Source organism: Anomalospiza imberbis, chromosome 16, assembly GCF_031753505.1.
Source record: "Anomalospiza imberbis isolate Cuckoo-Finch-1a 21T00152 chromosome 16, ASM3175350v1, whole genome shotgun sequence".
In the NCBI taxonomy this organism is placed as follows: domain Eukaryota; kingdom Metazoa; phylum Chordata; class Aves; order Passeriformes; family Viduidae; genus Anomalospiza; species Anomalospiza imberbis.
In genome coordinates this window covers 14,599,051-14,619,051 of record NC_089696.1, presented here as the reverse complement: position 1 = coordinate 14,619,051, position 20,001 = coordinate 14,599,051, and the positions used below count along the sequence as shown (strand labels likewise).

The window sequence follows — 20,001 nt, the reverse complement described above, 5'->3', positions numbered from 1 at the left end:
ACTGTTACATGACCAACATTTTCTACTCACAAAAATGTCAGAGTTCCAGAGGCTTATGAAGCCTGTAAGAAAGTCCTCATCTTCTTCATCCCGGACAGCTTGCAAACATGAAGCTTGGCCAGACTCAGCTCAACCACTTGTTCTTTTTTCTTCTCCCAGTCACTGTTTTTCAGATGTACCCAAAGGTACAATAACCCAACAATAACCCAAAACCATAGTCTGGCAATCAGATCCATGTGCCCCTGGCAGATCCTCACACCCAGGTCATGTCCTGTCTGCCTCACTCATAGAGCTGCTGCTAATACCAGTGGTTTGTTTCCAAATTCTAGATATTTAATCTTTTTATCTGCTTGTTCTGTTACCAAAGATGAACCTGCTCGGTCAGGTTGGATCAAGTGTTTTATCTCACAGGCAACACAACAGGCTGGGTATGTTTTACACAAGTTTATTGGGGGTTAATATTCATTCACCAACAGCACAAAGTATCAGGTCTGCACTATTTAAGGGCTGGAAACGTGTCAAACACAAACAGAGACTAGCATTGCTCAGAAATACATCAAATCTGAGTAACAGCAGCACAAACACTCATTTGTTCTGTCTGAGGAGAGAAAAGGGTGTCTTACTCACTATTCCCTACAAAAACACATACAACCATTGTATTTAACCCTCTTTAAATAAAGGCTCCATACACAAGAGTCAAAATGCACAAGGAGTAAAATGCTACTTTGACCCACCTTGCTGCAGCTCCAGAGAGTTCTTCCATCCCCATTGTGGGTTAAATCACAGCATATTTGAGATATCTCCAAAACATGAAATCACACCTCGCTAGCATGTGAGCTCTGAAATGAGGGAAAATGCAGAGAAAAGAACGACCCCTTCCACACCAGCACCTGCTCAGACCCTCGGGATCTCCACTTCCGAAGCAGACCTGGACTTGCGCCGGTTGCTCAGGCTGCCCAGGACCGACTCCTCGCTGAAGGCCCCTTCGAAGGTCGACAGGATGGACTGGCGAAACTTCTCCTTGAAATCCGGCCCCACAAAGACATACAAGATGGGGTTGATGCAGCTGTTGAAGAAAGCAAGGCTGGAAACCAAGGGGATCCCTATGTAAAGGGCCAGTTTCATCTCATGGCTGGAAGAGTTTTTGGATATTTCCAGCAAGGAGAAGACGTGATAGGGGAAATAACAGAGGAAAAACGAGACTGTGACAGCAATGATGATTCTGTAGGGCTTAGCAGAGTTGGCCAACTGCCTCCTTTTCAGCTTGACAGCCACGACGCTGTAGCAGATGAGAATCACCATGAAGGGGATGAGGAACCCACACAGGAATCGCGTGATGATCATCGCTTTGTGCCGCATCCTCCACAGCCTGCGCGTTGCCTCCGACGTGTGGTCGTCGGACAGCGCGAAATTGTTGTAACAGCTGGTGACGTTCCTGGAACTGACCACAGTGTCCCGAAAGACAAGGTACGGGGAGCTGAGCAGGACAGCCAGGACCCACGTCCCCAGCGCGATCCTGGCCGCCAGCTCCGGGCTCCTGCAGTTGTGAGACCAGACGGGAAAGGCCACAGAAACGCAGCGGTCAATGCTGATGACCGTCAGGAGAAAGACGCTGGCAAACATGTTGAGGAAGGCGATGGTGCTGTTCAGCTTGCACAGGAGCTTCCCAAACGGCCAGTGGAAGCCCAGGGCGGTGTAGGCGATGCTGAGGGGCAGGAAAAAGGTAAAGATGAAGTCAGCTATGGCCAGGTTGAGGAACCAGATGGAATTCACCGTCTTCTTCATCTTGAAGCCTGCAATCCAAATGACGAGGCCGTTCCCTGTCACCCCCAGCAAACAGGCAATGCTGTACACCACCATGGAGAGGACGTGCATGGTCTTCTGCAGCCCAGAGTAGTAGTCATGGTCAGTGGCATTCTCAGGCTGCTCCGTGGGGCAGCTGGCAGAGAAGGCGGAAGGGGAAGAAGAGGTGCTGTCCATCACTCGCAAGCCAAGACCTGGAATCACAACAGAGTTGTTATCTGCAGCTCAAGAGAGGTGAAAATATTGGCAAGCAACTGTACACAAAATGTGTATGAAAAGCCAGATTAGATAAATGAATTTATAATTACTATAAAGTCCTTCTCTATAGCATGTGCAGCTGCACCTCACAGAAACCACCTGACCAGAGAAACCTACCCCTATTTTGGTGTTGGTGTCAGTGTGTCAGAACAACACCTTCATCACCAGCCCACAGCAGCAATCCAGCATGGGCCAGCAGCAAAACCATGGAAACCTAGATCCCCCCCACTGTGACTAATCCTCTTTGGATGACCAGTTACAAATTATGACAGCAAAAACCATCTAGACTGGTAACAATGATGTTAACAGACTATTCCTTCACCAAGCCCCTTCCAGGGAGGTGCAGAACAACACCTGAGCTGTATCCAAGTGTAACCACAGACTCTTTACACACCCACTGCCCTCTGGTGAGCCCACCCTTCTCATCTCTCTCCTGTTCATCCTGGCACTTGCCTTGGCAGATCCTGGCGGGGCTCCCCGTGCTGCTCCTTGGCTGCTCTGCCCACAGCGGGTGGTCTCACCCTCCTGACTGACTCCCCTTGTGCTGCTCCTCTCCAGGGTGACTCACGCTGCCTCGCCCCATTTTCCTATGGCTTGGGATCACGAGGAATTTAGTAGGATCACTTATTCCCTAATCTTCTTCCTCAATTTGTGGTGTGTTGGTTAACCCCTGAAGCCCCAGAGGGTGCAGGTTCCCTGGGGCCTGTTGGCCAAGCCCACCCATTAACTCAGATTTGATGAATGAAGGAAACACGGCCCCACTCCTGCCTGTGCCATTCCTCCCCTTGGCTTCTCTCCCTCCTGAGCACCACGAAATCCCTCTGGGCACTGGGGTGCCCTGCCGCCAGGGGGGACAGGGCCAGCTCTGCTCCCCACAACAGCAGCAACGTGCCCAGCCTGTGCCAGGGCCTGGCACACCCACTGTCCTGGAGACACAGTCGTCACAGCCTGGGCTGGGGGGTTTTGGAGGTGCCTGGAAATGCTCCCTGCCTGCTGCAGGGTGTTGGGGTGTCCCATCCTTGGGCTCATGGGGTGGGACTCTAGGAACACTGAAGGGCTGGGGGAGAAGCACCTGGGGGTGCACGGCAGGCAGGGCTGGAGCTGTGGGTGACGGCAAGGGGTGACGGCACAGGGGTGACGGCAGAGGGGCAGAGGGGTGACGACAGAGGAGGGGTGGCGGCAAGGGGTGATGGCACAGGAGTGACGGCAGAGGGGTGACGTTAGAGGAGGGGTGATGGCACAGGGGTGATGGCACAGGGGTGACGGCAGAGGGGTAACTGCAGAGGGGTGACGGCACAGGGGTGACGGCACAGGGGTGACGGCACAGGGGTGACGTTAGAGGAGGGGTGACGGCAGAGGGGTGACTGCAGAGGGGTGACGGCAGAGGGTTAACTGCAGAGGGGTGACGACAGAGGGGTGACTGCAGAGGGGCAGAGGGGTGACGACAGAGGAGGGGTGGCGGCAAGGGGTGACGGCAGAGGGGTGACGGCACAGGGGTGACGGCACAGGGGTGACGGCAGGGGCGGGGTGACGGCACAGGGGTGGCGGCAAGGGATGACGGCAGAGGGGTGACGGCACAGGGGTGAAGGCAGGGGCGGGGTGACGGCACAGGGGTGACGGCAGAGGGGTGACGGCAGGGGCGGGGTGACGGCACAGGGGTGACGGCACAGGGGTGACGGCACAGGGGTGACGGCAGAGGGTTAACTGCAGAGGGGTGACGGCAGAGGGGTGACGGCAGAGGGTTGACGGCAGGGGCGGGGTGACGGCACAGGGGTGACGGCACAGGGGTGACGGCACAGGGGTGACGGCAGGGGCGGGGTGACGGCACAGGGGTGACGGCAGAGAGGTGACGGCACAGGGGTGACGGCACAGGGGTGACGGCACAGGGGTGACGGCAGGGGCGGGGTGACGGCACAGGGGTGACGGCACAGGGGTGACGGCAGGGGCGGGGTGACGGCACAGGGGTGACGGCACAGGGGTGACGGCACAGGGGTGACGGCAGGGGCGGGGTGACGGCACAGGGGTGACGGCACAGGGGTGACGGCACAGGGGTGACGGCACAGGGTTAACTGCAGAGGGGTGACGGCACAGGGGTGACGGCACAGGGGTGACGGCACAGGGGTGACGGCACAGGGGTGACTGCAGAGGGGTGACGGCACAGGGGTGACGGCACAGGGGTGACGGCACAGGGGTGACGGCAGGGGCGGGGTGGCAGCGTGGGGTCCCCGGCCCGGCCAAGGTCACCCGCGCTCCGGGCACCACGTGCGGGCCCCGCCGCCAGCCCCGCCCCGGCGCGGGCCAATGGGAGGCGGGCAGGGGGCAGAGCGCGGCGCTGATTGGTCCAGGCGCTTCCCAGCGTATTCCCCGCCGCCGGACCCGGGGCGGAGCGCGGCGCTGATTGGTCGAGGCGCGGAGGGGGCGGGGCCCGGCCGGGCTATGGTAGCGCGCGGGCTCCCGCGCGGTAGCGGAGTCAGGATCGGGTAAGGACCGGGACCGGGACCGGGACCGGGACCGGGACCGGGACCGGGACCGGGACCGGGACCGGGGCCGGGGCCGGGGCGTGCGGCGTGGGGAGAGCAGGGCCGGGGCACGGCATCCCGCTGCGGGTCACAGCGGCCAGGCAGCGCCGGTCCCCGCCACCCGTGGCAGGGGCAGAGGGGGGCGTCCCCAGGCACTCGGGGTGTGGGAGGTGATGGAGTCGGGATACAGGGGCTGCAGAACTAGGTGGAGATAGAGCTTCGGGGATGGGGTTCTCCAGCTGAGGTGCCAGGTGTCCACCGTGGTGGGGGGGGGGGGGTCGGGGGTCTCATCCTGACTGGGAATGGCAGCTCTGTCCCCCTGAGCCAGAAGCAGTGAGTGAGAGTGCTGCAGCACCCTGTGCTGGGGGGACATGCAGGACCTGCATCCTGCTCAGAGCCAGAACACCTCCTCTCGCAGCCCTTTGCCCTGCCCAGCCCCTCTGGCCGTGAGGGTTCCCACCCTGCCAGCGAGGCCTGGGCTTGGGCCAGAGCACGGCTGAGCATCCCTGCCCAGCAAGGGCGGCGTGAATGGACTTTGGCAGCTTGGCACAAGGAAACCGTGTGGGATTGCTTAGTAACCTGCTCACGGACCTTCACCCGTCCTTGCGGGGTTAATGAGTAAAAAGAAGCATTGTTTCCTGCCAAGGCAGCAGCTGGGCTGTTACTCCTTCCCCAAGAGCAGCAGTGGCATCAACTGGGCCAGAGGGCTCCTGCCAGGCCTGGGCATCACCCATGCCATGGAACAAAGCAGAGGCAGAGCTGCTGCCTCTCAGGCCCTCTCCGCTCCACAAGATGCTTCAGTCAGGGTTTGGGGCAGGACTCTGAGCTGCTGGGGTTTTGCCCAAGGGAAAGCGGCCAAGAGGTTTAAGCGTGTTGGGCACCACAGCGTGTTAAAAGTGAGATCTGTGGGTATGAGCACTTCACTGCCCTTGGAATTAAACATCAGGCACTGCCGAGCTGGGCAGGGGGAGCTCAGGGAGGGGTGGTGATGGGAGAGTATCAGACATTAACAAAGCACAGTAATTAACAAACTGATCTTAAATCAGCAGGGGAAGCCTGGGGGCTGTGCGTGTTTTCCTCACCCAACAGCCCATGGCTGTTCTCAGGGAATAGGTGGGATGGCAGCAGGCAGCGCACAGGGACGTGTGTAGGCACCCAGCCCTGCTGCCACCCCACAGACTCCCTGCTCCCCTGGCAGGTGACTCAGAGCCAGCAGCAGCACCATGGCGAGCTCCACACAGGGCCTCCCCGGCGCCGAGCTCTGGGCCTCCCATAACAAGATGGTGATGGAGCCGCTGGACACCAACGACCCAGAGGTGAGAGCCCCTTCCTGGCTCCGGCCCAGCTGCTTCATTCATCCCCCAGCCAGCCGTGGGGATGCTGACCTTGTCAAGCCAAGGACATGGCAGGGTCCAAGGCTGAGCTGCTGGAACCCATCCATCCTCTGTGCCCTCTCTGTGACTGGTCGGGATCAGCTGCGCCAAGAAGGGATCACGTCTCTGACCTCCAGCACCTTTCCAGGCTCCTCTCCAAGCCCTGTCCCTGTGGTGGGGCATCCACATCTCCGTGCAGAGCCAGCATGGCTGAAGCCATTTCTCTCCTCTCCCAAAGGTGCACAGCATCATCAAGAAGGAGAAGCAGCGGCAGAGGCTGGGGCTGGAGTTAATTGCATCGGAGAACTTTGCAAGCCGAGCAGTCCTGGAGGCCCTGGGATCCTGCATGAACAACAAATACTCCGAGGGTTACCCAGGACAGAGGTATGGGGCTAGGGCTGGGGCTAAGGCCCACCAACCCAAAGCCTTGCAGGGAGGGAGAGAAACCCCCCATCCTGCCAGGCCTCACCTCAGGGAAGGAAGCAGTGTCCTTATGCTGGCAGCCAGGCTCTTCTAGGACAGGCTCTGACCTTCTCGACCTCTGTCCTTGGCCACACAAGGGACTGTCTCAGCGGGGTCATGTCTGCTGTGGCTGCACAAAAGGGGCATCACCCCAGTTTCTCCCCAGCTTGGTCACAGGGCTTGTCTGAGTAATGAGTTTGGTTTTACCCCTGCCCTGTCCTTTACTGCAGGTACTACGGCGGGACGGAGTTTGTGGACGAGCTGGAAAGGCTGTGCCAGAAGCGAGCCCTGCAGGCTTACCAGCTCGACCCCCAGAAGTGGGGAGTCAATGTCCAGCCCTACTCAGGTATTGGGGTGCTCAGGAGAGCCAGGACGGTTTGCCCAGGCCCCTGTGTGCCCCAGCATTCATAACCAGCCCGGTGCGCTCTCGCTGCAGGGTCACCCGCAAACTTTGCGGTGTACACGGCCCTGGTGGAGCCCCACGGCAGGATCATGGGGCTGGACCTGCCCGATGGTGGCCACCTCACCCACGGCTTCATGACGGACAAGAAGAAGATCTCTGCCACCTCTGTCTTCTTTGAGTCCATGCCCTACAAGGTAAAGAGCTGCTCCAGCCAGAGCCAGGGTGCAGTTTTCCTAAGTGTTGGTGTTTCATAAGGTTAAAAATACCAGCATCGGGCTGCCAGCACCCTCTCCTGCAGGACAGCACTGCAGCTGATCTTCACTGCAGCGAGGTGGCTAAACCCTCCTCTTCCTCTCCCAGGTCAACCCCAAGACCGGTTACATCGACTATGACAAGCTGGAGGAGAACGCCCGGCTCTTCCACCCCAAGCTGATCATAGCAGGTAAGGATCACACCTGTACCAACCTCTCTGGTGGCACAGCCAGGGTGGGGGTGCCTCCCTGAAGCCAGCAGCACCCCCGTAAGCTCATGGATGCTGCAGTGCCAGGAGGAAACCTCCAACACAACCACGCTGGAAGGAGCTCGTGCACTGTCCCCAGCTGGGCTGTCCACACTGCAGGCCTGGTCCTGGGGCTGTCCCAGGGTCCTGCACATCTGCTCCTGTCCCCTCCTCACCGCCTGTCCCCGCAGGTGTCAGCTGCTACTCGCGGAACCTGGACTACGCCCGCATGCGGAAGATCGCCGACGACAACGGGGCCTACCTCATGGCCGACATGGCCCACATCAGCGGGCTGGTGGCCGCCGGCGTGGTGCCCTCGCCCTTCGACCACTGCGACATCGTCTCCACCACCACCCACAAGACCCTGCGGGGCTGCAGGGCCGGCATGATCTTCTACCGCAAAGGTGCCCGACCTGCCTGCGCTGCCGGGAGAAGCGCTGCAAGTTAACGCTCCTCCCTGCTCTAACTGGGAAGGAGGGAGGGCAGAAAGATCCTGGGAGTGTCTGGGGAGCTTCCCTGGGCTAACCCTGGCTCAGATTTGAAGAGGAACAACCACTGTGCCTGCTGTGAGCAGCCAGGGGGTGAAAGCAGCTCGTGGAAGGATGGCTGTGCTGCCTTGTCACCATGTCCTCCCTGTCTCACAGGAACCCGCAGCGTGGACCCCAAGACAGGCAAGGAGACCCTCTACAACCTGGAGAGCCTCATCAACCAGGCGGTGTTCCCAGGGCTGCAGGGAGGTCCACACAACCACGCCATTGCAGGTATGCAGCCAGGCTGGCTGCCAGCTCCAGCATGGCAGAGGGAGCTGGCAATGTTGTCCTGGCAGGGCTCTGACCCCAGCAGCAGCACGGGAGGTTCCAGCTGCCTTACAGGGCTCACAGCCTGGGGACTCTGTGGCAAAAGGCAGCTGGTTGATCCAGCATTGCCCAAGGAGTGACCAAGTGTCCTATCCTGTGTTTTGGCTCATGGCAATGCCACCAGCCTGGAGAGGGGAAAGGAAGGATCAGTCCATTAGTTTGTTCAACTCCAGTATGGCTTCTGCTAGCAGTGCCATTGCTGGGGGGAGCCCCCCAAATCTGACCCTGCCTGCCTCTATCCACAGGGATCGCCGTGGCGCTGCATCAGGCCATGACACCTGAGTTCAAGGCTTACCAGCAGCAGGTGGTGGCCAACTGCAAGGCACTCTCATCAGCACTGATGGAGATGGGCTACGACATTGTCACGGGTGAGGACACGTCTCCGCAGTGGGATGGGGCTGACCCTGGGGTCTGACCAGGGCAGCTCTTCAAGGACACCGTGGGCAGGGCTCTGTTGGTCAATTCCTCACCCCTTGTTACATCTCAAGTCTTCTTTTGGTGAAGTTTCCTGCGGGAGCAGCATTTCCCCAATCCCAGCAAACCCCTCTCTTTGCAGGGGGCTCTGACAATCACCTGATCCTCGTGGACCTGCGCAGCAAAGGCACAGACGGCGGCCGGGCCGAGCGGGTGCTGGAGCTCTGCTCCATCGCCTGCAACAAGAACACGTGCCCTGGTGAGAGATCCCACAAGCTCTGCCAGCTCCTGGTCCGCTCCAGGAGCCAGGCTGGAGTCCCACAGGCGGTGGTTTGGGTGCCAGGTTTGGTCACATGTGCCCCGCTGTGCTGCAGGTGATGTCAGCGCCCTGCGGCCCAGCGGCCTCCGCTTCGGGACGCCGGCTCTCACCTCGCGCGGCTTCCGGCAGGACGACTTCCGCAAGGTGGCCCAGTACATCCACAAAGGTGAGCCAGGGGCGTGTGGGCCAGGCCTCAGCTCCAGCACCAGCCTGGACCAGGGCAGCTCCCCCGGGTGAGGAGGCACCAGCTGAGCCACGCTGGAGCCATCGCCACGGCTGGCAAGGGAGCACACCCACCAGTGAGGAATAATCATCCTACCTCCACATCTGGATGTGGGGGAGGGCATCTGGCCACAGCTGGGACCAGCCAAACTCTCCCCACTGCACAGGCAGCGGGCTGAAAGCCTGTCCCTCTCGCAGTTTTCTCTCAGTTGTCCTCAGGAGTTCCAAGTTGCTTCCCTGGGCAGCAAGTCCCTCAGATGGGAAGGAGGGAGGGAGCAGGGCTGTGTCCCAGGGAGCAGCAGGGCTGGGAGAGCCATGGGAGGCAGCAGCTGCGAGGGCTGACCAAGACATCTCCCATCCCGGCAGGGATTGAGCTGGCTCTGCGTGTGCAGAAGGACATGAGCCCCAAGGCCACGCTGAAGGAATTCAAGGACAAATTGGAGGACCCAAAATACCGTGGGGAGCTGAAGGCACTGAAGGAAGAGGTGGAAGCCTTCGCAGGCACGTTCCCGCTCCCAGGGCTGCCTGTCCTGTAAGGGGACACAGCCATGCCCGCTCCCAGAGCCACGGGAGTAGCCGGGATCGTGGCACACCCACAATCCCCAGCCTGAGACCAACATCCCAGTGCCTTCTCCCTGCACTTCCCTGTGGAGCTGCAGCAACAGCTCCTCCTTTGGCTCTTACTCCCCTTTCCCCTCCCATGTGGGGCACAGGGACCCCAAGAGTACAAGAGTACAACCCCTGTGGGGACACCAGCCCTTCCCCGCTGTGTCACCACTGGGACCGAGCACCAGGACACCCTCACCTCATGGCCAGGTGCCATCCAGCTCCTGCTGGCTGCGGAGCAGCAGATGACATTTAGGCTGGTCTGTCCACATTCCCTGGACACCCTGCCCATGGCAGTGTGAGGGACAGGGGCTCCAGCTGCACCAGAAACCTCACAGCCACTAAAAGTCCCCCTGGTTTCAGCCTCGAGGATTCCCCTTCATCCTCTGTGCCTTGCCACCTCCACAGGCTACGACAAGGCCAAGCCTTGTCCTGAACATCCCTCCTGGGATCACCATCCCATCCTAACCAGTATTTTCTCAGACCCCTTGGCACAAAGCTTAGGTTGAACCATTTTTTAATAAGCACGGTAAAATTAAGAATTTAACCACAACGTATGACAAGAATTATAAGCTTTAAAAAATACAACCAAGTGTTTTTTTCTTTTTTTTTGTATTTCAAAAATATCTGAGCCCAAATAAATATTTTTTTTTAAAAGTACATTTCTCAGACTAGTCATTTGGTGTTAACATCTGTTAAACTCTTGTGCAGTAACACTTACAGCACGACACTAAGACATGCTTCTTGGATTTCTCCCGGTCACACTCGCCCTAACTACTGACGCAAGCATTCGGCACGCACAGGCACACACACGGAACTCAACATGCAGGAATAGGATACAGTGCTTTTAAAATAAGATGAGAATTCATCACAGCCTCCTGGCAGCCTTCAGAGGCAGCTCCGAGCCCAGCCCCATCCCCGTGGCCAGCAGCCGTGCCGCCGGCAGGACCGGGTACCCTGCTTCTGCCTTCCAGTTAAATCCGTCTCAGGGAGCAGTGGGTGGGGGTTTGTGACCCCTCCAATATCGGGGTGCAGTTTGGTGCTCTGACATTGTGCTCTGGGGCAGGTGTTCTCCTGCAGCCTGGGCAGCTCCCTGAATTCCCTCACACCCTGTTACAGGAGCCTTCTCACTGTGCTGCTACAAGCCCCAGGTCCTGCCCAGCTCCGGGAATCTGCAGCATGGGCTGGCCCCCACCACCAGACCAGGAGGCTCAGGACCCTCACACTCAATAAAACCCAAAGAACTGGTCTGGGGGCACAGAGCCATCAGCTCCCACCCCTGGAGTGCCTCTCCCACCCTCCCACCACGGTGAATATTGCTAGAGTATAGGCAACTCCTCCCTGCCGAGGCAAGGCAGCTGTGGAGCTGCTCAGAAGTGATTGCTATCAGATGAAAGGAAATCTGAGCACTGTTTCTCTGAGAAATGAAACCTTTGTAGGGTTAAGATCACCTACAGCTATGGCTGAGCCTCCTGGGGTGGGAGCTGGAAGCAGTGGGTTAGTGGAGAGCAGAGCAGGGGCTGGCAGCTGGGAAGAGCAGGAGTGGGAGACGGGAGCCCTCCCTCCTGGCCGGGGGAGGCTTCTGCTCTGATGAATTCTCGGTCAGCTCGAACATCTCCTCTCCCCGGCAGCGAGGGGGCAGCCAGCCTGGCCGTGCGGGAGCGGGGACATGCTGGGCTGGCAGCCCTCACGAAAGCAGGGGACGGCCATGCAGGGTACCGCTGGCCCTGGCAGCTGAAAGGCTGGTGAGGATGGCACTGCCACTGCCAGGAACCCACCCTGCTCCTCGTGGAAGGATGGCTCAGGCAAGACGACGATGACACACGTGCCAGAACGCGTGGCGGGAGCTATCAGTGCAAAGGTTGTGGCTTGTTGTTAGTCCGTGAATATCAGGAACTGGTGAGGAACCACACCAGAGATGGGGGGAAGTCCAAAAGTGCCAATACAGGGATCTGTACTGTACAGCAGCAGAAAAACAGAGACAGAGAAATTACAGAGGAAAGAGGAACTCAGCTCCCAAACACCAGCTGCCCTTGGAATTTCCCCAGTTTCTGCCACCACAAGCAGAGGGCTCCAAATGCACAGAGGTGCCACAGCCCGGTGTCAACTCCCCCTTTTCCAGTCCAAGTTCAGAGGTTACACTGCTGAAAGGAGGACAAACACTCCAGGGCGTGTTTCTCCACAGCTCCCAGTTGCAGATAATCCCAGAGCTCCCGTTGGGAATGGGATGATGTTCCAGCCAAGCCCCCAGGGCATCCTCCCCAGTCAGGGCTCCTTTGTGGCAGAGAGGTGAAGCAGGTCAGACAGGTGGTAGTGCAAGTATTGCTCAACACAGCCTTGAACTACTACAGGTTGGACAGAGGGAGTAAGAAGTGAGTTATTTATCAATTTATGAGCACAGCTGAACACCACAGGTCGAGACCACTGTGACTAAGATGAGCCACCACGAATCATCTCTCCCACTCCGTGCTGGAGGAAGACATGAGTGAGTCAGCAGGAAAAAAAGTCTGTCCCCTCCCTCCCTCCTTAAACCCAAACAGCACTAGGTGGTTTCTCACTGCTTTGAGCACTGCTCCAGAGCAGGTTGCTGGGAGCTTTCATCTGCCTGGTGTCACCTGCATTACTCATCTACCCAGATGCCTCTTCCCCCAGGGAATCTCACCTCAGCTTTACTGTGGAAGTTTGGGTGTGCACAAATCAATCAAGGGGCACCTTGAGTCACTTCAGGAAGCAGCCAACTGGATGGACACGGAGGCCTTTCACCAGCAGACTCAGCTCACATGAGACAGGAGGGCACAGGCAGGACAGGAAGAGGCTTTGAACATGCTATAAAGGTGAGAAGCTCACCTTCAGCAAAGGCCACACTACACTGCTTCCAACCATGACCTCAAAACACCATCACAAGCAACCCCTGACCCAGGAAATCTCTCTGGAGTGTACTACAGGCCAACTTGACTGAGCCACCACAAACAGCAATAACCTTAAAAACAACTTTTCTGCCCTGCTGGTTTATACCCCAGAGCCCTTTCCAGGGGAGAGGAGGAGGTGGCACAATCCTGAGGCACTGATGCTGGTGCAAAATGACAGCCTCCCCAGGGAGCCTCCCTGCCTCCAGACATGGTTTTGGAGGAGTGCAGGTCTCACAGCAAGTCTCAGTGGGGTCTAAGCCATGCTGGGGAACCCCAGGCTGTACACAGAAACTTCCCAGACTCAGAAGGAAGATCACATTCATCTCCAAAACTGCCTCACATTATCACCATAAACAGAAGTTTAAAAAAAACCCCAACAAACCAAAGAACAGATCAGCTCTTGTATGATGTCAGCTGCTCTCACCCCATAATCAGCATTAAAAAGAATTAAAACCAGGATTAGCTTTCCTAGAAACCAAGATTAGCTTTCCTTTCAAGGTACTTAGAAGTACCTTGGGAGCTGCTACTGCCACATGGCACCGGGCAGAGCAGCCCAGGCTCAGTATCACCTACGAGACTCCAGAGGGAAGTGCTGTGCCCAGGCACAAAGCTTTGGGCACTGACAGGAACGATCTGCGAGTGTCACCACGTTGGTGGCACATCCTTTATGGCACAGAAGCTTTGAAAGGAAAAGTTCTCAGTAGCCAGGCTCAGAGAGCAGCAGTTCTGCCCCATCCAGAGCCACCCAGGAGCCCCGGGAGAGGTAGTCAGGACGTGACAATGGCTCAGCCAGGAGCAGCAGGCAGCAATGCCAGCCCTGTTTTACCACAAAGCACAAATGCCAACTCCCCAGCAAAATAAAATAAAATAAACTATTATGGTTAAAACATAGAATCCAGTACCTTCATCCCCAATCTCTCCTGAGCGCTTGTACCTCACCAGCCAGGCAGCCTGTGCTAACAGCGTGGCTCCAATGGAAATCACATTGTTTCCCCATCACAAAAAGCACCTAAAAAGAGGGCCCTCACCCTCCTTCAGTTCCCTTCTGTCTTTAAAAAGCCACCCCTGACCTCACAGTTGAGGATTCCCAGCCTCCCTGCAGCCTGCTCGGAGGCCGCCCAGCAATCGGACGTGACAAATGAACAAGGCACAGTGCTCTACATGAACAAGGCACAGTGCTCTACATTCGCAGCGGCCGGCGCCTCCCTCGGGGCTCACCAGCCTCAGGGAGTGCTTCCACCTTCCTGATTTTAACAAAGCTGGGAGACACTGGGAAACCCTTTCTGGAGAGAAGCATGAGTGCCTCCACTGTGCTCCCACTCACTCAGGGACAACCTATCCTGGGAAGTGCCCAGAAACTCAGTGCAGGAAGGGACACCATCCACTGTGGCTGTGCATGGACCTGTGAGCTGCTGCCCTGCCAGGGGGCTCTGAGCTACACTCCCGTGACAGTCACATCAGTGGATACAAAACTTCACATGGCCTTTACACCTCTGATCACAGCCCTGGCTCCTTGGAAGGGAGTGACAGTGCTCAGGGTTCTGGCAGAAGCGTGCAGGACACTGTGCTATATGGGGGGGCTGCACACTAGTCAGTATTGATCCCCGAGATAGCCCACCTCCCCTCATGCCATAACCCCCGGGATGCTGCCGTGATCCACTTTAACAGTGCCCCTTCTAACGTTTACAGAGTGCCCGACGGTTTATGTGATGGAACATCTACGCTTTTGGCTACAGGGAACACCCAGAAATCCACTCCTGCAGACCTGGATTTCTGCGGAGCAGAGACACCAACACCTGGGCCCCTTCCCGATGTGTGAGAGCTACTGCAGACAGCGGCAATGTCAAGCACGGATGAGCTCTGTCAGACTCCGAGCACGTGGGCACACGGCCTGTGCAAGGCTAGATTTTGTACAAAAAGCTGGGAACATAGTCAAATCTGAGCAGGGGGTTGCCCCCCTGCCCCGGTTCCTGAATGTAGTGCAGCTTCAGCAGCTCGGCCAAGTACTGCACGATTTTGATATCTTCATTTGCAAGGCCCAGTTGAAGCTTTAGGAAGTTCATCCTGCGATTCACAACGGATTCCTCCGGTTCCCTTTCGCTGATGGGAAGGTGCAAATGATGGCAGAAGGTGTAGAGGAAGGCTTTAGAACACAGCTGGGTGAGGATGCTTTGGACGTGCATGTAGTAGGTGCTGCCACGCTTGATCTGCGTGCGGTGGTCGGCCAGCCGGGCCACCACGGTGCCCTTGTAGAGGGGGCAGCGCAGGGTCTTGCTGTCGGCGTCCAGGATGCTCAGGTAGCGGCTGTACCGGCTCAGGGCGTGCAGCACGTTCACCCCGGCAGGGGACACTGCCCTGCAACAGCAACAGACAGGTCAGGGCTGCAGGGGAGCCAGGATTTAAGCAGCAGGGTGTGTCCGTGCCCTGTATCCCGTGGAGTTTCTCCCTAGCTGATGAGCTGGTGCAAGATCTCTGTGGGTGAATAAAACCTAGCGGGGGACAAATTGGCTCTCCAGCCTGCCAGATCCTAAAGAAACCTCAATTCCCTGGATCCCCACATGCCCTGATCTGTACTGTGCATGCTGCAGCATAAACCACCACACTTCTGGTCAGCTTCCTCCCTCAGTGACATGCAGAGGGACATGCAGAGGACATTTCTGGTGAACAGACACATCTTACGGCAGCTGGAAGCCTCCCGATGTGACTCAGAAACCCAAAGCAGTCCCCCTCTTTCCAAGATCTCCACATTCCCCCCAAATCGCTTTGGGAGGGAGCTGCTCTGAGGTGGTCGAAGCCCTGAGTGGAGCAGAACCTTGCGAATTTCCTAAAAGAGAGAACCATCCTTAACCCACAACATTCCGTGGCTGAGTCTGGCTCTTTGTCACTCAGGTGCAAACCCACAGCATGCTCACAAGGATACAATTACCCACCAAGCTTAACCTAACGTTATTGAAATGCAAATTACAAGCCTACACAAACCCTTCAGCTCCTCCATTCTTCGTGGTGATAGTTGCTGGGCTGAGATACAGTTCCCAGCCCCAAACTGGGAGCCCCAGCTGGTGTAGGGGCTGCCCCAGTGCCCAGGCAGCACCTGGCCATAGGAGACACAGGATCCTTACTGGAATAAATAGTTCAGCCTCTAAATTCCTTCCCAGAGCTCTCCTACAAAAGGTTTGTGGAGAGCGCCCACATTAAACTGAACACTTAATTAACATTCCACAGAGGAGAGCTGAAATGACTGACACATGTTACAGGCAGTTCTTAAATAAAGATTTCTGTTTATAAAAATGGCATCTAACCACAAACATTGAGCAACGAGTAAACACTTGGGGTTTTTAAAAACCTCACTGACAGACAGAGAGCTTGCGAGCAGCTGCTGAGAGAGCTGTCATCCTGCCTCACAAGCACAGAAATGAGAGCAAACTCGCAGTTTTGGATAATTTCAGCATCCACATCCCCCAGCAATACAATACTCTGCAGCTCAGAAAGCAGGTTTCTGTGTTTTAATTTTCCTGCTGTTTACAAACACTCCTGCAGGAGCTGTTCCAGCCTGGCTCTGAGCACTGTCTGCCACTCTGACTCATGTTTTCCACACTGGTGACAGCAATGGCCATTCCCTGCCATACCTGCACCCAAAGCACAGAACACATCCTGGAACACACAAAAAAATCCTTTTCATAACATCAACAAGGGCAGGGCCCTTGAGCTGAGCAAACATTCTTTGCTAATATGAGCTGTGAAGCCATAGTTCAGGACTGAGTGCGGGGAAGGGGCACTTGTTTTTGGGACAGTTCTCACCCTAAGCAGAGGTTTCCTACAATCCCAACACTGCTCCTGCACAACTCCAGGGACCTTTCTTCTTCACCAGCACAGACTGAGGTGCTGCACTCCAATTCTAACCTACAGACCTCAACACCTCTTCAATAGGCTCCAGAAGAAAAAACCCTCCCCTCCAGCACAGCACCATTTACCCTAATATTCCAGCTAGAAATGTGAGAAGAGTTCCAGCAGGAGATGGCAAAGCAGAGCACCCAAGGGGCTCCAGGAACACTTGTATCAGATCAGGCAGGAACCCAGCATGACCCAGGTGTTTGTTCTCTGCTTTGCCAGGCAAAAACCTCCTGGCCAAGTAACTCACCTGAGGCAGGCAGCAAGTGCTGTTTTAAATATTGACTCCCCAGTGAGGCTGGATACAAGGATAAGTCTACTCCTTTTCCAAAATAAATCCCACCAGCAGAAATTCGTGGCATCTATGTTGGTAATTAAGAGACCACCCCTGCACACCCACTGCCCTCTGAGATGAAGTTCTTACCACACACCTCAACTCTACTAAAGCAATCAGATCCTTGCATTTACCTCTGGAGTCCAATCAACTTCCACTTCTGGAAATCCACCAAGTGCAGAGCAGAGGTGACCCAGTGCTTCACGGGCTTGGCGTACGCGCCGCAGTTGGGCACGAAGATGGAGAGCGCCGTCACGAGCCTCTTGACCATGGCCTCGTCCTCCCCCAGCACGACCAGGGTCCTCCCGCTGAGCAGGGAGTAGATGGCGGGGTGGGCAAAGGGGTACTGGCGGATGAAGCGCAGCGCGTTCTGCCCGGCCCTCTTTCTGTGCCTCTCCCCGGCCGCGCAGGCCAGGTGGGCGGGAGACGGGGTCCTGTCGGAGCACGTGGAGGCGGCGCTGCTGATGTAGCTCGTGGAGTCCGAGCACTCGTCCAGGCTGCTCTTACTCACCTCCCTGCTGCCCGTCAGGTAGCGCGAGTCGAGCTCGTAGGGCAGGAGCCCCCCCGAGAGGCCCTCGTGGGAGGGGAAGCCCCCGCGCAGCCCCTGCTCGGCCGGCCGGTACGGCTGCGGGGGGATCCGCACCACCCCGTCCTCCTCGCACGGCTTCTGCCCCAGCTCGGGCAGGGGCTCCAGGAAGTTGGGACTCTCCTTCCCGATACAACAGGCAGCATCCACCTGCACTAAGCTTTCTTGCTTTGACATGTCGTCCTGCCCATCGTCGACGCCCGGGTTTGCTCTGGGGGTGAAGCGAAGGCCTCCCTCGTCATCATCGGCGTAGGGCTCCTCGTTAATGGCACTTGGGTAGCTCGCTTTGAAGTCCTCTGGGATGAGGGACTCGGAGGGACACGTGCTGAGCACCTCGATGCTGTCCTCGCTGACCGTGCGCCGGCTGCCCACCTTGCTCCGGCCCGCCTGGGGGCTGGGAATGACGGGCAGGCTGGCCTGGCTCTCCGACTTTGCCAGCCCAGATCCCGACTTCTCCGTTCCCAGCACCTCGATGCTCTCCCCGCTACTGATGCTGCCTTTGATATCTGCATCCAGATAGTCCAGGTTCTCCTGGTGCTCAGACATCACAGACTCAGACATTTTGGGCTCTTCAGAGTCCTCCATTTCCTGCTCCATCTTGATGGGCACACACTCCACACTGGACTTGTAGGAGCCCAGGCTGATGATCACTTTAGGAGCAAGGGACTCTTCTGAACACTTTTCATCTACGGCATCTTGGCCGAGCCCCTGGCAGCCTCTGTACTGTCTTTCAGGAGGTTTTTCATCCAGGAAAGACACATCCTCAAAGAGGAAGTTGGTGACACTCTGTTGCTTTAGGAGAGCCCGGCTGATCTGCTCTGTCAGGAGGTAACAAACATCCCCTCGAAAAGTCCTCTCGATATGGTGCAACTGCTCAAGGGTCTGGGTGAAAAAATAAACATCACAGAGTTCCTCCAGTGTCTTCAGCTTCTTGTCAAAGCACTTGGCAGACTTGGCTTTGATGAGTTTGGGGGTGTAGGATGGCACGTGGGTGTAAAGGTGAGTTTCTCCGGGCTCAGCGGGGTCGGAGGCAGTCGGGTCCTGATCGTTGCCCACGTCAGCCCGGTCCAGGGCACACTCTGGCTCGTAGGGGTGGAATTCAGAGTCCTTCAGCTTCCTGTAGGGATATGACCGGATTTGCCTCAGCAGGTCTTGGTGCTCGATGATTGACTTTTCCACACTGGCCAGCTCGTTGGCCTTCTCAATGGCCTGGGTTGTGTAATACCCCTTGTCGTTGGCTTTCTTCTGTTGCTCAGTCTCGTTGTGCAGGACGGTCCTGGTGTAGTCAAGATCTTTTAGTTTCTTTTCCAGTTCATTGGCGAAAGCTTTCCGGTTCCCCGTCTTCAGGCATTCGGAGGCTTTGGAGAACTCGGTGGAGAGTTCCTGAAACTGCTGCATGATTTTGAGCTCGTCAGCAGAAATATAGGCCATGCAGAACGGCCTCACAAAGCCCCTGGCCTCCAGGTCATACAGGGTCAAGTGGTGCACGTAGGCAAAGGCCCCTTCCTTGGAGTCCCCCAGCACCACCTTGGAATCCTCCACAAAGTTCAGCTTCGGGTAGGCAGAGCCGGGAGGGTGCCCCACAAAGGATGCCTGGTAATCCACAGACATGATCCGCAGGGAAAAATAATTGAGATCGAAGGTGCCCGACACCTTGGCGTCATCGGGGATGGTCAGGAGGGGCTGGGGCCCCACTTGCTCCGAGAACTCGGAGATGAGGATGAAGTCCCGGGTGAACTTGGAGCCGGCGACCTTGGCCCAGGGGTTGGCGCCCTGGCCGGCGAAGGGGAACAGCGGCACCGAGTACTCCTCGGGCAGGGGCGGCTCGCGGTACAGATCATCCTCCAGCTCCTCCTCCCTGGTGAAGGCCACCACGTCAGGGGCGCTGATCATATTTCCCGCAGGACGGGACCGACATGGAGCAGCGACGCGCCCCCGGTCCCGCCGCCACCGCCGGGCCCCGCGGGAGGCACCGGCGCAGCCCCGGCCCGGCCCCGCCGCAGCCGCAGCCCCGTGTCCCCCTCACGCCGCCGCCATGGCCGGAGCCGCCGCCTCCTCACGGCCCCGCAGCCATCTTGGAGTCACATGACGCGCGGCCTCTGACCCCGCCGGCAGGAAGCGACGCCACCGCCTCCTCCTCCTTCTCCTCTTCCTCAGCTGGCTTTGTTTATATTTAACGTCGTCGCCCTTTGTCGTTACCGATCCCGGGACGGGCCCAGCGGGCGGCGGAAAAGGGGGAAAACCGAGGCGGAGCGGCGGCGGGAGGGGACACTTGGTGGCGCCGCGGAGCATCTCGGGAGTTGTAGTTCCGTGCCGCCGCCGCGGCTGCGCTTTACGGCAGGACGTGACGGTGAGGGGGAGCGCCGGCGGAGCGCGGGAGGTCTGGGAGGTGAGGGGGAAACGGGGGGAGAAAAGGACGAAAGGAAAGGGAAAGGACTGCCCCGGGTAAGGGACAGCCTGAGGGGGATCTGGGGTGACGAGGGGGCTGCGCTGCCCCGAGTAAGGGACAGCCTGAGGGGGATTTGGGGTGGGGAAGGGGCTGCGCTGCC

General features: G+C 57.6%; 3 protein-coding genes across 4 annotated transcripts; 1 reads left to right on the top strand and 2 right to left on the bottom strand.

Annotated features, from left to right (window-relative positions):
- Window positions 1-429: 429 nt before the first annotated feature.
- LOC137483839 (chemerin-like receptor 1) lies at window positions 430-2,358 on the bottom strand. Of its 2 annotated transcripts, none has more exons than XM_068207240.1 (2): window positions 735-2,358; window positions 430-598 (listed from the first exon to the last, which is right to left on the bottom strand). In XM_068207240.1, exon 1 carries the CDS (start codon window positions 1,978-1,980, stop codon window positions 895-897), a length of 1,086 nt encoding a protein of 361 aa, XP_068063341.1. In that variant the 5' UTR covers window positions 1,981-2,358; the 3' UTR covers window positions 430-598; window positions 735-894. The 2 variants fall into 2 exon arrangements, with proteins under 2 accessions (XP_068063341.1, XP_068063340.1); XM_068207239.1 differs by having other exon boundaries at window positions 430-594.
- A 3,151-nt stretch (window positions 2,359-5,509) lies between these two features.
- On the top strand, window positions 5,510-10,392 carry SHMT1 (serine hydroxymethyltransferase 1). Its single transcript, XM_068207235.1, has 11 exons — window positions 5,510-5,896; window positions 6,192-6,337; window positions 6,646-6,761; window positions 6,852-7,012; window positions 7,179-7,260; window positions 7,509-7,721; window positions 7,962-8,078; window positions 8,420-8,542; window positions 8,731-8,847; window positions 8,963-9,073; window positions 9,496-10,392. The coding sequence occupies exons 1-11, from the start codon at window positions 5,804-5,806 to the stop codon at window positions 9,663-9,665; spliced, it is 1,449 nt and encodes a 482-aa protein (XP_068063336.1). The 5' UTR covers window positions 5,510-5,803; the 3' UTR covers window positions 9,666-10,392.
- Window positions 10,393-13,143: 2,751 nt separating this feature from the next.
- On the bottom strand, window positions 13,144-19,414 carry SMCR8 (SMCR8-C9orf72 complex subunit). The gene is made up of 2 exons (XM_068207234.1): window positions 17,001-19,414; window positions 13,144-14,999 (listed from the first exon to the last, which is right to left on the bottom strand). The coding sequence occupies exons 1-2, from the start codon at window positions 19,343-19,345 to the stop codon at window positions 14,546-14,548; spliced, it is 2,799 nt and encodes a 932-aa protein (XP_068063335.1). The 5' UTR covers window positions 19,346-19,414; the 3' UTR covers window positions 13,144-14,545.
- Window positions 19,415-20,001: the final 587 nt, after the last annotated feature.

Bases quoted from the DNA above. Each gene is read 5' to 3' on its own strand.
- SMCR8 (XM_068207234.1), bottom strand. From the start codon at position 19,345: ATGATCAGCGCCCCTGACGTGGTGGCCTTCACCAGGGAGGAGGAGCTG. The intron at 15,000-17,000 runs GTAAATGCAAGG...TTGCTGTTGCAG, and splicing joins AAGTTGATTGGACTCCAGAG to GGCAGTGTCCCCTGCCGGGG.
- SHMT1 (XM_068207235.1), top strand. From the start codon at position 5,804: ATGGCGAGCTCCACACAGGGCCTCCCCGGCGCCGAGCTCTGGGCCTCC. The intron at 6,762-6,851 runs GTATTGGGGTGC...CTCTCGCTGCAG, and splicing joins CAATGTCCAGCCCTACTCAG to GGTCACCCGCAAACTTTGCG. The intron at 7,722-7,961 runs GTGCCCGACCTG...CCTGTCTCACAG, and splicing joins CATGATCTTCTACCGCAAAG to GAACCCGCAGCGTGGACCCC.
- LOC137483839 (XM_068207240.1), bottom strand. From the start codon at position 1,980: ATGGACAGCACCTCTTCTTCCCCTTCCGCCTTCTCTGCCAGCTGCCCC.